The sequence below is a fragment of the Procambarus clarkii genome, chromosome 10 (genome assembly GCF_040958095.1).
Source record: "Procambarus clarkii isolate CNS0578487 chromosome 10, FALCON_Pclarkii_2.0, whole genome shotgun sequence".
Classification (NCBI taxonomy): Eukaryota; Metazoa; Arthropoda; class Malacostraca; order Decapoda; family Cambaridae; genus Procambarus; species Procambarus clarkii.
This window is the reverse complement of record NC_091159.1, coordinates 29,014,396-29,030,256: the sequence shown is the minus strand read 5'-3', so window position 1 is coordinate 29,030,256 and position 15,861 is coordinate 29,014,396. Positions and strand designations below refer to the sequence as shown.

The 15,861-nt window shown below is 46.6% G+C and overlaps 1 protein-coding gene across 1 annotated transcript in view; it reads left to right on the top strand.

The window, feature by feature from the left end:
* Positions 1-15,861, top strand: part of LOC123750790 (uncharacterized) — a 45,456-nt gene that overhangs the window by 5,914 nt on the left and 23,681 nt on the right. Inside the window, exon 2 of the mRNA XM_069321804.1 lies at positions 7,052-7,217. Coding sequence (XP_069177905.1) covers positions 7,052-7,217 — 166 coding nt within the window. The remainder of the gene's footprint in view (positions 1-7,051; positions 7,218-15,861) is intronic.

Genomic DNA, 15,861 nt, shown 5'->3' with positions numbered 1-15,861 from the left:
GGCATGTGGGTTAATGCACGGCATTGACAGGGAAGCGAGACGCGACATAAAGACTGTCTACCGGAGACAATCTAGCTCTGGTAATTATACAACAGTCAAAATGACCAGACTTCTTCAACCGTTACACTCGCCATCAGACGTGTCCTAATTTTGATTTACCCAGAAAAGCAGTTGGTGGTGCAGTGGTAACACATTCGCTCCGTGCCTCACGAACGATATGGTTTGGGTTCGTGAGGCACGGAGGCATCCCTGGCCAGTCTTGGTATCATCGGCACGACTAGAGTCCACACGGTATAACATCAGAGGCCCAAGACTCGTCAACCTCCCGTCAAGAAACATAAATGACGTCGCTGGAGCAATAGTAGAAGCTTTTCAGATCCCATACTATAAAGTGTGTGCTGTCCCACTTTGTGCAATGTGATTTACATTGTAACGTGTTCGACAGCACTTGTGCAGAGCCATATACACAAAGTTGATGTGCTCTTATTTACAACATGTATGTTGGTGTAAACAAGCCCACGAAAATAACTTACCATTTCCATACGACTTGTGTCTGAAAAAACAGTATAATTCCATATTATAAGACAAACACACACTATCACGAGAGAGTTGTGATAAATAATGGAAAAAATAGCAGCCGGACATGGCAGCATTGTTGAAAATGCGGCCCATCCTCCAGCCCGGTTATGTAACTGGTTTATAGCACAGCGTCGGGCTTACCTTGACACGAATCTGTAGGCTGGTGTGACGAGGGAATACCGGAGGGTAAACTTGTGTTGCGAGGCGACGGTAAACTCAAAAGATCCACTTTTAATCTCCTTTCCTTGACTACTTTCTGCCTCTGCGGCCCAAACTCCACAAACTTGGCCCGACTGCTCGAGAAACCTTGGCTTTCGGAATTCGAAATCAGATCAACATGGGAAATGCTGACATACAGCTGCCTTGGAGATTTGCCTGGCCTGGATCCACGCAGAACTGCTGAGATCGTCGGCTGGAGTCAAATTCTGATCTTGGAGCGATGACAGGTCTCTCCTCTGATCCCTCCTGATGGCAAACACTCCGGCGATTTGAATCAAATTTTCCCACGTCGAGTCACAGTGAAACGGGAAATTGTATTCACTTGCATATTGATCACCGTCTCTGAATAGCTCAGTTACGATTCTTTTCCCCAATGTCTTCTTAGAGAACAGTGACTGTTGCATCGACTTTTATATCGACCTCTGTGACCTTTTCCATTACCGCTCACAGGCTGGGTGTTGGGGGGCTTCTGTGACCTTTACCTCTACTGCTGCCATTCTTAGCGGTGTTCCGCTTAACACGTTGATCAAAATCACACACGAATGAACATATCGTATTACATGCTCGACCTGTTTAAATATTATATATATACATATATATATATATATATATATATATATATATATATATATATATATATATATATAAATATATATATATATATATATATATATATATATATATATATATATATATATATATATATATATATAGGGGGGTACCACCACTGGTGTAATTATAGGGACCCACAGCCTCAGAGAAGGGAACACAGAGCACTCAGGGAAAAACTTGACATTTAACTCTGAATACGAAAGAGTGTTCACTTCTCCTACCACCCCCTTTTTTTTTTATTATGATGTACACTTTATTATGCAAGGTTATACAGTTACATATCTGATTTTATACAAAAAATGAACATTAAGAGGACACAAGAAAAAGTTCGCTTCCTAGAGGCTGTAGATTTCCTCGAACTCCTCCGACGCCGGGCAGGAACCGAGGATGCAGCGGGCATTTCCCCTCTGGATCGCGACACTGAGGCGCTGAAAGAGAAAACTTGCTGCTCTAGGGTCTCTTGTGGTGTCAATGAGCTTGGAACCAAGATCCTTAAGAAACCTTCTTGCACTCTCACCCCATGGGCCTAGGGTCTCAGACCCTATTGGAACGAAATTGTACCTTTGATCTAATTGCCTGTACTTGACTGACTTTTGTTTTTCTCTGTGTGTCGCTGCGGCTCCTGCCGTGCCGGCAGAGAGGGTGATGTATGTCGTTGCCAGGGTGGATACGCAAGTATAGTCCCATGCTAACTGCCTGCCACCCTTCCACGGACGCAGTGTGATTCCGTCTGGTCGGCCGGCAAAGCTAACAGAGTCACGGTTCAGTAGGTTGCGGGGCTCTCTCTCCGCTGGACACTGAGCAGAGGCAAGGCTTCTTTTAATGATGTCGTTGACTTCGTCGTGTCTAGTGTGCCAACCACCCGATTTTCCACAGTGCAGGCCATGCAATCCATATTCGTCAGCATCTGCCTCGCCGCAAATACACCTGTGAACAGTGTGGATAGGGGCAGCAAGGCGGAGAGCGACTGCAATACGGAGCTCCTGCGGATCAAGACGTGTGCCTGTCGCAGACATAGGGACTGCCAGAAGGAAGTCCCCTGCATGGGGAGCCTGCACAGCTGTGAGGCGTGCACGATCACTGGGGGTTGTTGCTGCCTCCAGCAAAGCTGTGGCTTCTTTGTCTACAATGGGGCTGTCCCAACTGGATTGTTTCTTGGCTTTCGGCATGGCTGGTCTGAGTGCTGGGTCTGTCATGGCACCCCATTTCGTGTCACATTCCGTGTAGTGGGGGTCCTGTATCCCCGCTACATCACTCAGGGTGTCAGGTAGAATTTCCTTAACCAGGTCATCTGATGCTGAGGAGGAAGACAGGAAGGCTGGGACTGCAATTTGGGTGGCGGTGCGGACACCCAAGCCACCGAGCCTGACAGGAAGAGTGGCTTGTTTCCACTGGCATTCGTTGAGAGAGAGGTTAACAACTTTTTCCAGCATGGTCTTCAGTAGGAGGTCATACTCGTCAAGCTTTGGGTTGTTGTAAGATGGGGCGCACCTCAGAAAGTAGGTTAGCCTCGGAAGGGATAGGCATTTGGTGAGGAGATAAAAAGCATCGTGGGCATCGATGTCACCTATTCTGTCTTCCATCCTCCTAAGGTCTGCGATTTTCTTGTCGAGGATCTCCTCAATGGCGTTAGACCCGAGGGGAGCTCCAAGGAGGGTGCTGTTCTCGGCCCTAATGACATGGGCTCCAGGCAAGGCAGACCTTATTCTAGCTACGATGTCTGGGTTGGAGGAGACTACTTCACACTTGGAAGGGTTCAGGACGAGACCCAGGCTTACTTCTTGCTCCCTTATTTTCCTGATATCTGACAAGAGGTGGTCTACGGTGCCAGCTATAGTGCCATCATCCAAAAACCAGATGTTGAACTCGCTGGACAAGCTTTCGGTGATTTCTTTTAAGACTAAGCAGAAAAGAAGGGGAGCAAGAGGATCACCTTGCTGAACACCTTCACATGATCTGATTTCATGTTCACCAAAGAGCAGTTTTGACTCGCCACTGTAGCACGATAGTATGAACGGGTAGAGGGGCCGGAAATGGCGATGTACGGCACAAAGTACTGCATCTCTTCTTACCATGTTGAAGGCATTCTTAAAGTCCAGTTTGAGCAGGGCCTTTTCATCAGAAATGTTTGTGATGTATGCTCGTGCTGCATGGGCAGCCGCTTCACAGCCTTGGGGGATTCCAAATCCTAGCTGGATTGGTTTCAGCAATTCAGCCGCTTGCTGGCTGACAACCCTCGTAGCAGCCTTGGCAATCAGGCGTCGGAGAGTGTTGCCAACAGCGATTGGCCTGATTCCTTCGTCCTTCTTTTTGAGAGCACAGAGGGAGGCACCAAAAAAGAGAGGCCTGATGACCTCAGGTATCTCACCAGCCAGACACATGTTGACGAACCTTGTGAGTTCCATAAGAAGATCTTGTGCAGCATCACCAACCGCAGGATTTAACATTTGCTTGATATGTTGAGGTTTTAACCCTGTAAAGCCGCCTGCTGACCCAGGTGGAAAAGAAAGGGCTGCTTTGTAGACCTCAGATTCACCAACTGTTAATGGGTCTGAAATGGTGTCGGCTGATGGCGGAACGATGTTGTCGCCTTGAGGGGCTCTGGGTGGGTGCTTGCTTTGCAGGGCCCGTGCTGTGGCTGAGTTTCGAGGAGCAATTTTCTCGTCACTGGTGAGGACTCTAATAGCACTTGCGGTATTTCCCTCTTCAATTTTCTTGGTGATTTGTGCTCTGATTTTGTACGTTTCCGGTATGTTGTTGTTACCATTTCTGCGGTGGGTGTGTTTTGCTCGGAGAGGCAGGCGAACTAGGTTGTCCCCCCTTGGGTATTCATTTATCGCCCTCAGGACCGAGGAAGCAAGTGATTTGTCCCTCCTTGGAGGGACGGTGAGGCATACATTGCCAAACAGAAGGACATTATGCCACGCTTGAATGTTTTCCGGTGCATCATTGACCCTTTTCAGAAGATTACAAAGTTTGGCTGCTGCATTTGGGCGGGCTGCTTTTGGGATGTGTGGTAATGTTCTAGCAGACGTCGCTATGATCGCTTGGGTGAGGTTCTCAGATGAGATTAGGTTAATGGGAGTCTCTTCCCTAACTGTTAATGGCAGCTGGCCATTGCTTCCCTTCGGAAGCTGGTGGGAACCACTGCATCTTTCCTCGTTGAAGGTGTGAAAGCGGATAACACCACCGATGGAGTTTATGGCGGTGTTTTTGTTGCATACTCGGCAAAAACCTCTTTTAGGAGCAGTTGTTGGCACCTCAAGGCTTGTGGAGTCCTGCCCGACCGCTGGGACCCCTTCCATTTCAACTCGGTTGGCCGAGTTAAACTGTGCATTATTCTATAGAGGGGGGCAAACACACTGGGTCATGGCCAAGCAACTGGGTGTGGAGCCAACAACTGGGTGTGGAGCCAGCAACTGGGTGTGGAGGCATCAACTGGGTGTGGAGCCAGCAACTGGGTGTGGAGGCATCAACTGGGTGTGGAGCCAGCAACTGGGTGTGGAGCCAGCAACTGGGTGTGGAGGCCGCGGCTGGGTGTGGAGGCATCAACTGGGTGTGGAGGCATCAGCTGGGTGTGGCGGCATCAGCTGGGTGTGGAGGCCGCGGCCGGGTGTGGAGGCATCAGCTGGGTGTGGAGGCCGCGGCTGGGTGTGGAGGCATCAGCTGGGTGTGGAGGCCGCGGCTGGGTGTGGCGGCATCAGCTGGGTGTGGAGGCCGCGGCTGGGTGTGGCGGCATCAGCTGGGTGTGGAGGCCGCGGCTGGGTGTGGAGGCATCAGCTGGGTGTGGAGGCATCAGCTATATATATATATATATATATATATATATATGTCGTACCTAGTAGCCAGAACTCACTTTTCAGCCTACAATGCAAGGCCCGATTTGCCTAATAAGCCAAGTTTTCATGAAATAATATATTTTCTCTAATTTTTTTCTTATGAAATGATAAAGCAACCCATTTCATTATGTAAGAGGTGAATTTTTTTTTATTGGAGTTAAAATTAACGTAGATATATGACCGAACCTAACCAACCCTACCTAACCTAACCTAACCTATCTTTATAGGTTAGGTTAGGTTAGGTAGCCGAAAAAGTTAGGTTAGGTTAGGTAGGTTAGGTAGTCGAAAAGCAATTAATTCATGAAAACTTGGCTTATTAGGCAAATCGGGCCTTGCATAGTAGGCTGAGAAGTGCGTTCTGGCTATTAGGTACGACATATATATATATATATATATATATATATATATATATATATATATATATATATATATATATATATATATATATATATATATGTCGTACCTAGTAGCCAGAACGCACTTCTCAGCCTACTATGCAAGGCCCGATTTGCCTAATAAGCCAAGTTTTCATGAATTATTTATTTTTCGACTACCTAACGTACCTAACCTAACCTAACCTAACTTTTTCGGCTACCTAACCTAACCTAACCAATAAAGATAGGTTAGGTTAGGTTAGGTAGGGTTGGTTAGGTTCGGTCATATATCTACGTTAATTTTAACTTAAATTAAAAAAAATTGACCTCATACATAATGAAATGGGTAGCTTTATCATTTCATAAGAAAAAAAATTGAGAAAATATATTAATTAAGGAAAACTTGGCTTATTAGGCAAATCAGCCCTTGCATAGTAGGCTGAGAAGTGCGTTCTGGCTACTAGGTACGACATATATATATATATATATATATATATATATGTCGTACCTAGTAGCCAGAACTCACTTTTTGGCCTACTATGCAAGGCCCGATTTGCCTAATAAGCCACGTTTTCCTGAATTAATATATTTTTTCTAATTTTTTTCTTATGAAATGGTAGAGCTACCCATTTCATTATGTATGAGGTCAATTTTTTTATATTGGAGTTAAAATTAACGTAGATATATGACCGAACCTAACCAACCCTACCTAACCTAACCTAACCTATCTTTATAGGTTAGGTTTGGTTAGGTAGCCGAAAAAGTTAGGTTAGGTTAGGTTAGGTAGGTTAGGTAGTCGAAAAGCAATTAATTCATGAAAACTTGGCTTATTAGGCAAAACGGGCCTTGAATAGTAGGCTGAGAAGTGCGTTCTGGCTACTAGGTACGACATATATATATATATATATATATATATATATATATATATATATATATATATATATATATATATATATATATATATATATATATATATATATATATATATATATATATATATATATATATATATATATATATATATATATAGTGTAACCTCTAACCTTCAACAGCTTCCCCAGTGTAAACTTCATCACTACTCTTGCAACAGATTTTGAAGGCGGCATTTTTATGAAAAAGCTGAATTTCTTTACTAATTTTTGTTAAGCCACTGATTTTCCATCTCGGTAAATAAAAAAATTCCTTCCTCATTAAGATTCATCTTGCATATTAACTTAGTCACGATGGAAGATTGTTATGGTAGTACTAGGAAGACGAAGAGAGGGGAGAGTAGGGAGAGAGATTGGAAGATGAGGGAAAGAGGAAAGGGAGGGGACGAGGGGGGTGGGGGAGAAAGACCCCAGGCACAGCCGGGTTCCTCCTAATATATGTATGCGAAAATTTATTTAACATCAGAGTTGGTAATACATGTGTGTGTGTCCCTGACAGCGTGCAACCGGACGTACTACGGGCGAGTGGGGTCGACGTACACCCTGCAGGTGTCCAAGCCCACCAGGGGGACTCTGCCTCACTTCTGCCAGCTCACCTTCATCGCCTCCGGGGACATGTACGGGGACCTCGTCCAGCTCAGCATCGACAAGTTCAACCTGGGCAGGTGAGGGATACGGCTTGCAACATTCCTACAACTTTACTACAACGTTTTGAACGTTGCCACGACGTTAAAATAGTCAAACTAGGGATGTAACAATGTGTAGTTCAACTAGCGTTGTAACAATGTACAAAAAAATCCTAACTAGGGTTGTTGTTACGTTGTGTGTTGGTTAGGACTATCTTTGTTGTGTTTGTGTTTGCAAGTATTTGTTTATGTCTGTGCAAGTACATGTCTTTAACAGCTTATATTTGTGGTCGCGAAGACTGAATTTCAGCTCCATGGACCTGCTTCTTATCCACTGATATGAAGCAGGTGTGTGTGTGTGACACTTCTCTCACACACACACACCAGAGTAGTGGACCAGGACACTACTCCCCCACACACCAGAGTAGTGGACCAGGACACTACTCCCCCACACACCAGAGTAGTGGACCAGGACACTACTCCCCCACACACCAGAGTAGTGGACCAGGACACTACTCCCCCACACACCAGAGTAGTGGACCAGGACACTACTCCCCCACACACCAGAGTAGTGGACCAGGACACTGCTCCCCCACACACCAGAGTAGTGGACCAGGACACTACTCTCCCACACACCAGAGTAGTGGACCAGGACACTACTCTCCCACACACCAGAGTAGTGGACCAGGACACTACTCTCCCACACACCAGAGTAGTGGACCAGGACACTACTCCCCCACACACCAGAGTAGTGGACCAGGACACTACTCCCCCACACACCAGAGTAGTGGACCAGGACACTGCTCCCCCACACACCAGAGTAGTGGACCAGGACACTACTCTCCCACACACCAGAGTAGTGGACCAGGACACTACTCTCCCACACACCAGAGTAGTGGACCAGGACACTACTCCCCCACACACCAGAGTAGTGGACCAGGACACTACTCCCCCACACACCAGAGTAGTGGACCAGTGGACCAGTGGACCAGGACACTGCTCCCCCACACACCAAGCGTAGTCAAACAGAACCTCATGTCTCGGCACTCTCCCCCGTCAAGCCTGGGGCAAGTACTCACCTAGTTGTGCTTGCGGGGGTTGAGCTCTCGCTCTTTGGTCCCGCCTCTCAAATGTCAATCAACAGGTGTACAGATTCCTGAGCCTACTGGGCTCTGTCATATCTACATATGAAACTGTGTATGGAGTCAGCCTCCACCACATCACTGTGGGTGGCACTGTGGGTGGCACTGTGGGCGACACTGTGGGTGGCACTGTGGGTGGCACTGTGCCACATGCGTGAGTACACAGTAGTCACCCCGACCTCCACACCTTACATCTTTTTAACCAATCTATCAATCCGTTAAAATTGCGACGTATTAATTAAACTTAAAGTGCTGCGATATTAACGTTTTCTGAACATCGGTCTCGATGTGTCAGATGGGTGGCTGGTTCCGTACACGTCTGGTTAGGCCAAACAGTCGCATTTTTAACGGAGTGGCAAGTCTAGAGGACACGCTGTTAAGCCAGCCACAATGACAAACATACTTCGTTTTGTCGGGGACAGGAAGGCTGTGAATATATACTAGAGCCCTGAATCGAAGTACGCCCCCCCACCCTCAGGTCAAACTAATGACCCTCCCAAGGATCCAACCCCACAACAGTTGCCTATCTTCCGGGTACCTATTTACCACTAGGTGAACAGATGCATTAGGTGAAAGGTAAAGTGCCCAAACATTTCTCTCCCGTCCGGGAATCGAATCCAGGATTCTCTGATTGTGTGTCGAGAACGAAGCCAGCAGTACTCTGGCTAGGTCCAGCAGGTGCCACACCTGAGGCCAGGAGTCTGCACCTTGTATGCCAGCGTCCAGGCTCCCTCACTCATGCTGGTGGGCTCACATAACCTCTGAGGTGTGGTTAGGATGTCTTAGGAGGAGTTAGGATGTTTTAGAATGTCTTAGGAGGGGTTAGGATGTGTTAGAATGTCTTAGGAGGGGTTAGGATGTGTTAGGATGTCTTAGGAGGGGTTAGGATGTGTTAGAATGTCTTAGGAGGAGTTAGGATGTGTTAAGATGTCTTAGGAGGAGTTAGGATGTGTTAGAATCTCTTAGGAGGATTTAGGGTGTGTTAAGATGTCTTAGGAGGAGTTAGGGTGTGTTAGGATGTCTTAGGAGGAGTTAGGGTGTGTTAGGATGTCTTAGGAGGAGTTAGGATGGGTTAGGATGTCTTAGGAGGGGTTAGGGTGTGTTAGGATGTCTTAGGAGGAGTTAGGGTGTGTTAGGATGTCTTAGGAGGAGTTAGGGTGTGTTAGGATGTCTTAGGAGGAGTTAGGATGTCTTAGAAGAGGTTAGGATGTCTTAGGAGGGAAAGGGAATTATTAGGAGTAACTGCCAAGCGATTATGACTATATAGCACTTGGAAGGGGGGTCAGGATAAGGATTTGGGATGTAAGGGGGGGGGGAAGAAATGGTGCCCAACCACTTGGACTGTCGGGGATTGAACGCCGACCTGTATGAAGCGAGGATGAGGAGTTAGGTTAAGTTTGTTTATATAGAAGCAATGACGTCGAGGGGTACATACTTTTGTCAGGTCTGGGATGCTACTCCAGCCTTGTGGGTGCAGAGAATGAGCGAGACGAGAGATTAATTACAGGTCGTTCGTCACCTGTCGAGGCGAAGCCAGGGAGTTGATAAGTCATTCCCTGCCAAATTGAGGTCACACGTGAGGTCACAGGTGCCGCACACTGGCCAATTTCCTTGATGGTTATGGATTGTTGGCGCAATAGGTGACCCCAAACACCTTATAGTTCGCTCTGGTGCCTTGACGATTTACGGGTGGGGGGGGGGGGGGGGGGGTTCCGGAGCAGCACACACGCGTCGTAATTAATCCGGGTGACCAGCGCATTTCTATATTTATTCTGGTGTATATTCTCGCCATTCTTGGAGTTGGTTCCGAGGATCAATGTCTCCGCGGCCTGGTGTTCGACCGGGTCTCCTGGTTGACGGTCTGGTCAACCAGGTTGTTAGACGCCGCAGCAAGCAGTATGTAGTGTGAATCACAGCCCAGTTAAACGCCGACAGAGACCAGCAAGTTAATGGCCTTATATTTTGAGTGTCATAAAAAGTCTTGGACCCTTAATGGTTTATAAATTGTTTGAGAATTTCTGCCTTATAAATACACCAAACATGAGGATCACTGAAGCACCGGCAGCAGTGTTGTGGTCGCTGCTGCTCATAAGTCCAACTAAGTCCTCCGGGGACTGACTATGTTTGCAGGTAAACAAATACTGAAGGTCAGAAGGTTTGGCGCCGTTATGCGGGTCAATAGCATAATCCGTCTGTTGGTGAACGGGTCTATGTTTATGTAAACCAACACTGGAATGCGTTTACAGTGTAAACTCTCTCCCCGTTAATAACAGGAATATAGTTGCATCTATGACCATCCCACATGGTGCGGCTTCGTACTCAATAACCCACAACACCGCATGTAGTGCAACATGTCCTTGGCCCTGTCTTTGTAGGACAAGAAAATGTATGACGGCTGGTTAACATTGTATAAATGAATGAGTACCTTTGTGGTAGGAAAGAAACTACACAACAAAATCTCATAATATTCAGACCCATACTGCATAATGAATAGTAGCTACCCAAGACTTCTACAAGTTACAGTATCAAACAACAGCTCCATGACGAGGCAATTGAAGAAAGGAGGATAGAAGAACGAATCAGTGAATTTGTTCGCTGATACAATGTAGCGGCAACTGGCGGTCCCAATCATTATGGACGGAAGGGAGATGATCGAACAAGACTGTAATAGCAAGAATTCGTCTTGGATACAAGTACCCAACGAGATTCAGGATGGAAACAACAGTTGAGCAGTGGAGCTGCAGAATCTGTAGTGAGAGTGACGGACACCACCTTCACTACAACCCGAGATATTTGTCCCCAACAAAGACACATTACAAATATATGTAAAATAATAAACCCGGAATTATTTTTGTCAGATATGGATACTGTTTTTTTGTTTTTAATGATTCCTCCAATTTGCTCCTGCAAGATAACGTAAGCTTAGATAAATGTTAACCTTCTTCTTTGATAAAGTGTCCACTTTAAGACAGTTTAGCAAGTCCCAGCCGTGTATGTACACGTGACGGGAGGAACAACCCTGCCAGTTTTGTTCTTATTGGAAAGTGTTGTGCATGTTGTCCAGGCACTCATAGGACGAGTGATGCGCTGTGGTGGTACTGTTACTGTGGTGGTACTGTTACTGTGGTGGTACTGTTACTGTGGTGGTACTGTTACTGTGGTGGTACTGTTACTGTGGTGGTACTGTTACTGTGGTGGTACTGTTACTGTGGTGGTACTGTCACTGTGGTGGTACTGTTACTGTGGTGGTACTGTTACTGTGGTGGTACTGTTACAGTGGTGGTGCTGTTACTGTGGTGGTGCTGTTACTGTGGTGGTACTGTTACTGTGGTGGTGCTGTTACTGTGGTGGTACTGTTACTGTGGTGGTACTGTTACTGTGGTGGTGCTGTTACTGTGGTGGTACTGTTACTGTGGTGGTACTGTTACTGTGGTGGTACTGTTACTGTGGTGGTACTGTTACTGTGGTGGTACTGTTACTGTGGTGGTACTGTTACTGTGGTGGTACTGTTACTGTGGTGGTACTGTTACTGTGGTGGTACTGTTACTGTGGTGGTACTGTTACTGTGGTGGTGCTGTTACTGTGGTGGTACTGTTACTGTGGTGGTACTGTTACTGTGGTGGTACTCTTACTGTGGTGGTACTCTTACTGTGGTGGTACTGTTACTGTGGTGGTACTGTTACTGTGGTGGTACTGTTACTCTGGTGGTACTGTTACTGTGGTGGTACTGTTACTGTGGTGGTACTGTTACTGTGGTGGTGCTGTTACTGTGGTGGTACTGTTACTGTGGTGGTACTGTTACTGTGGTGGTACTCTTACTGTGGTGGTACTCTTACTGTGGTGGTACTATTACTGTGGTGGTACTGTTACTGTGGTGGTACTGTTACTGTGGTGGTACTGTTACTGTGGTGGTACTGTTACTGTGGTGGTACTGTTACTGTGGTGGTACTGTCACTGTGGTGGTACTGTTACTGTGGTGGTACTGTTACTGTGGTGGTACTGTTACAGTGGTGGTGCTGTTACTGTGGTGGTGCTGTTACTGTGGTGGTACTGTTACTGTGGTGGTACTGTTACTGTGGTGGTACTGTTACTGTGGTGGTACTGTTACTGTGGTGGTGCTGTTACTGTGGTGGTACTGTTACTGTGGTGGTACTGTTACTGTGGTGGTACTGTTACTGTGGTGGTACTGTTACTGTGGTGGTGCTGTTACTGTGGTGGTACTGTTACTGTGGTGGTACTGTTACTGTGGTGGTACTCTTACTGTGGTGGTATTGTTACTGTGGTGGTACTGTTACTGTGGTGGTACTGTTACTGTGGTGGTACTGTTACTGTGGTGGTACTGTTACTGTGGTGGTACTGTTACTGTGGTGGTACTGTTACTCTGGTGGTACTGTTACTGTGGTGGTACTGTTACTGTGGTGGTACTGTTACTGTGGTGGTGCTGTTACTGTGGTGGTACTGTTACTGTGGTGGTACTGTTACTGTGGTGGTACTGTTACTGTGGTGGTACTGTTACTGTGGTGGTACTGTTACTGTGGTGGTACTGTTACTGTGGTGGTACTGTTACTGTGGTGGTACTGTTACTGTGGTGGTACTGTTACTGTGGTGGTACTGTTACTGTGGTGGTACTGTTACTGTGGTGGTGCTGTTACTGTGGTGGTGCTGTTACTGTGGTGGTACTGTTACTGTGGTGGTACTGTTACTGTGGTGGTACTGTTACTGTGGTGGTACTGTTACTGTGGTGGTGCTGTTTCTGTGGTGGTGCTGTTACTGTGGTGGTACTGTTACTGTGGTGGTACTGTTACTGTGGTGGTACTGTTACTGTGGTGGTACTGTTACTGTGGTGGTGCTGTTACTGTGGTGGTACTGTTACTGTGGTGGTACTGTTACTGTGGTGGTACTGTTACTGTGGTGGTGCTGTTACTGTGGTGGTACTGTTACTGTGGTGGTACTGTTACTGTGGTGGTGCTGTTACTGTGGTGGTACTATTACTCTGGTGGTACTGTCACTGTGGTGGTACTGTTACTGTGGTGGTACTGTCACTGTGGTGGTACTGTTACTGTGGTGGTACTGTTACTGTGGTGGTACTGTTACTGTGGTGACTGTTACTATAGTGTACTGTCACTGTGGTGGTACTGTTACTGTGGTGGTACTGTCACTGTGGTGGTACTGTCACTGTGGTGGTACTGTTACTGTGGTGGTACTGTCACTGTGGTGGTACTGTCACTGTGGTGGTACTGTCACTGTGGTGGTACTGTCACTGTGGTGGTACTGTTACTGTGGTGGTACTGTTACTGTGGTGGTACTGTTATTGTGGTGGTACTGTTACTGTGGTGACTGTTACTATAGTGTACTGTCACTGTGGTGGTACTGTTACTGTGGTGGTACTGTCACTGTGGTGGTACTGTCACTGTGGTGGTACTGTTACTGTGGTGGTACTGTCACTGTGGTGGTACTGTCACTGTGGTGGTACTGTCACTGTGGTGGTACTGTCACTGTGGTGGTACTGTTACTGTGGTGGTACTGTTACTGTGGTGGTACTGTTACTGTGGTGGTACTGTTACTGTGGTGACTGTTACTATAGTGTACTGTCACTGTGGTGGTACTGTTACTGTGGTGGTACTGTCACTGTGGTGGTACTGTCACTGTGGTGGTACTGTCACTGTGGTGGTACTGTTACTGTGGTGGTACTGTTACTGTGGTGGTACTGTTACTGTGGTGGTACTGTTACTGTGGTGGTACTGTTACTGTGGTGGTACTGTTACTGTGGTGGTACTGTCACTATGGTGGTACTGTCACTGTGGTGGTACTGTCACTGTGGTGGTACTGTTACTGTGGTGGTACTGTCACTGTGGTGGTACTGTTACTGTGGTGGTACTGTCACTGTGGTGGTACTGTTACTGTGGTGGTACTGTGACTGTGGTGGTACTGTCACTGTGGTGTACTGTCACTATAGTGTACTGTCACTGTGGTGGTACTGTTACTGTGGTGGTACTGTTACTGTGGTGGTACTGTCACTGTGGTGGTACTGTTACTGTGGTGGTACTGTTACTGTGGTGGTACTGTTACTGTGGTGGTACTGTTACTGTGGTGGTACTGTTACTGTGGTGGTACTGTCACTGTGGTGGTACTGTTACTGTGATGGTACTGTCACTGTGGTGGTACTGTCACTGTGGTGGTACTGTTACTGTGATGGTACTGTCACTGTGGTGGTACTGTCACTGTGGTGGTACTGTTACTGTGGTGGTACTGTCACTGTGGTGGTACTGTTACTGTGGTGGTACTGTCACTGTGGTGGTACTGTTACTGTGGTGGTACTGTCACTGTGGTGGTACTGTTACTGTGGTGGTACTGTTACTGTGGTGGTACTGTTACTGTGGTGGTACTGTTACTGTGGTGGTACTGTTACTGTGGTGATACTGTTACTGTGGTGGTACTGTTACTGTGGTCGTACTGTTACTGTGGTGGTACTGTTACTGTGGTGGTACTGTTACTGTGGTGGTACTGTTACTGTGGTGGTACTGTTACTGTGGTGGTACTGTTACTGTGATGGTATTATGCAGTCGTATTGCTTAATAGTTTCCACTTTATTGTTATCGATGTAAAGTTGCCCAATATAATAATTCCCTTTATAAACCTAAAGGAACACACCCAGACATGTACCAGAGTCGAGAGGTATGAGCTACGAGGACACACTCAAGGAATTATAACTCATGTCACTGGAAAAAGAGAAAATACAGAGACGAGACATAATCACTACAAACAAAATACTCACGGGACTGGTCACACGCGATACACAGCCGAAGGGACAAGAGGTGGAAACTAAACACCAGAATTATTAAAAAGTTGGAAGAAGAAGACTGGAGGATAAAGAGGAAGAAACAGCATAGAGTTGGGAGGCAACACCCTCTAATATTCTCAAGGAATCCGGTCCCACCAGAGGTCCTCTCCCAGGACTCCGGGTTCTTTAAGGACTCTCGTAGGAAACAAAATGACCAAGAGAAACGCAAGATATAAAATGTGTTTCACGGGTGAAACGTTGGCTCTTCCCCCCCCCCTTCTTGCGGGCGAAACGTTCGCCCCTTTCCTCCCCCTTATTCCCCCCCCTTTCCCTGTGGGTCAAGTGTTCTTCTCCACATGCGGCCGAAATGTTCTCTCTAACCAATAAAAAATTATCCCCACATGTGAAGGGTTCTCCCTAAGAATTAACTGTTCGGCGGCGCTCAGGAGTGTTCTACCCCAATTGCAAAATGTTCCAGTTTGGGCGAAATAATGATCTACATTCTCCCAGGGTTCTGAAACCAACCTGTCCTCTTAAAAAGAACGTCGCTTTTGGCCGTTTGCCCGTATGGCCGAATTTGGACGTAATTTGAAAATGAAAAACAAATGAAAATAAATTTGGGATTTTTTTTTCAACAACAGTAAGTTAAGGGTCCTCTGATAGGTTAGGTGGGCAGGAAATTCTCACAAAGTTTCAAAACGGTATGAAAAACGTTAATTTAAAGTGTTCTCTTATAACCTCTCCGCGTAGGTCGGACGAC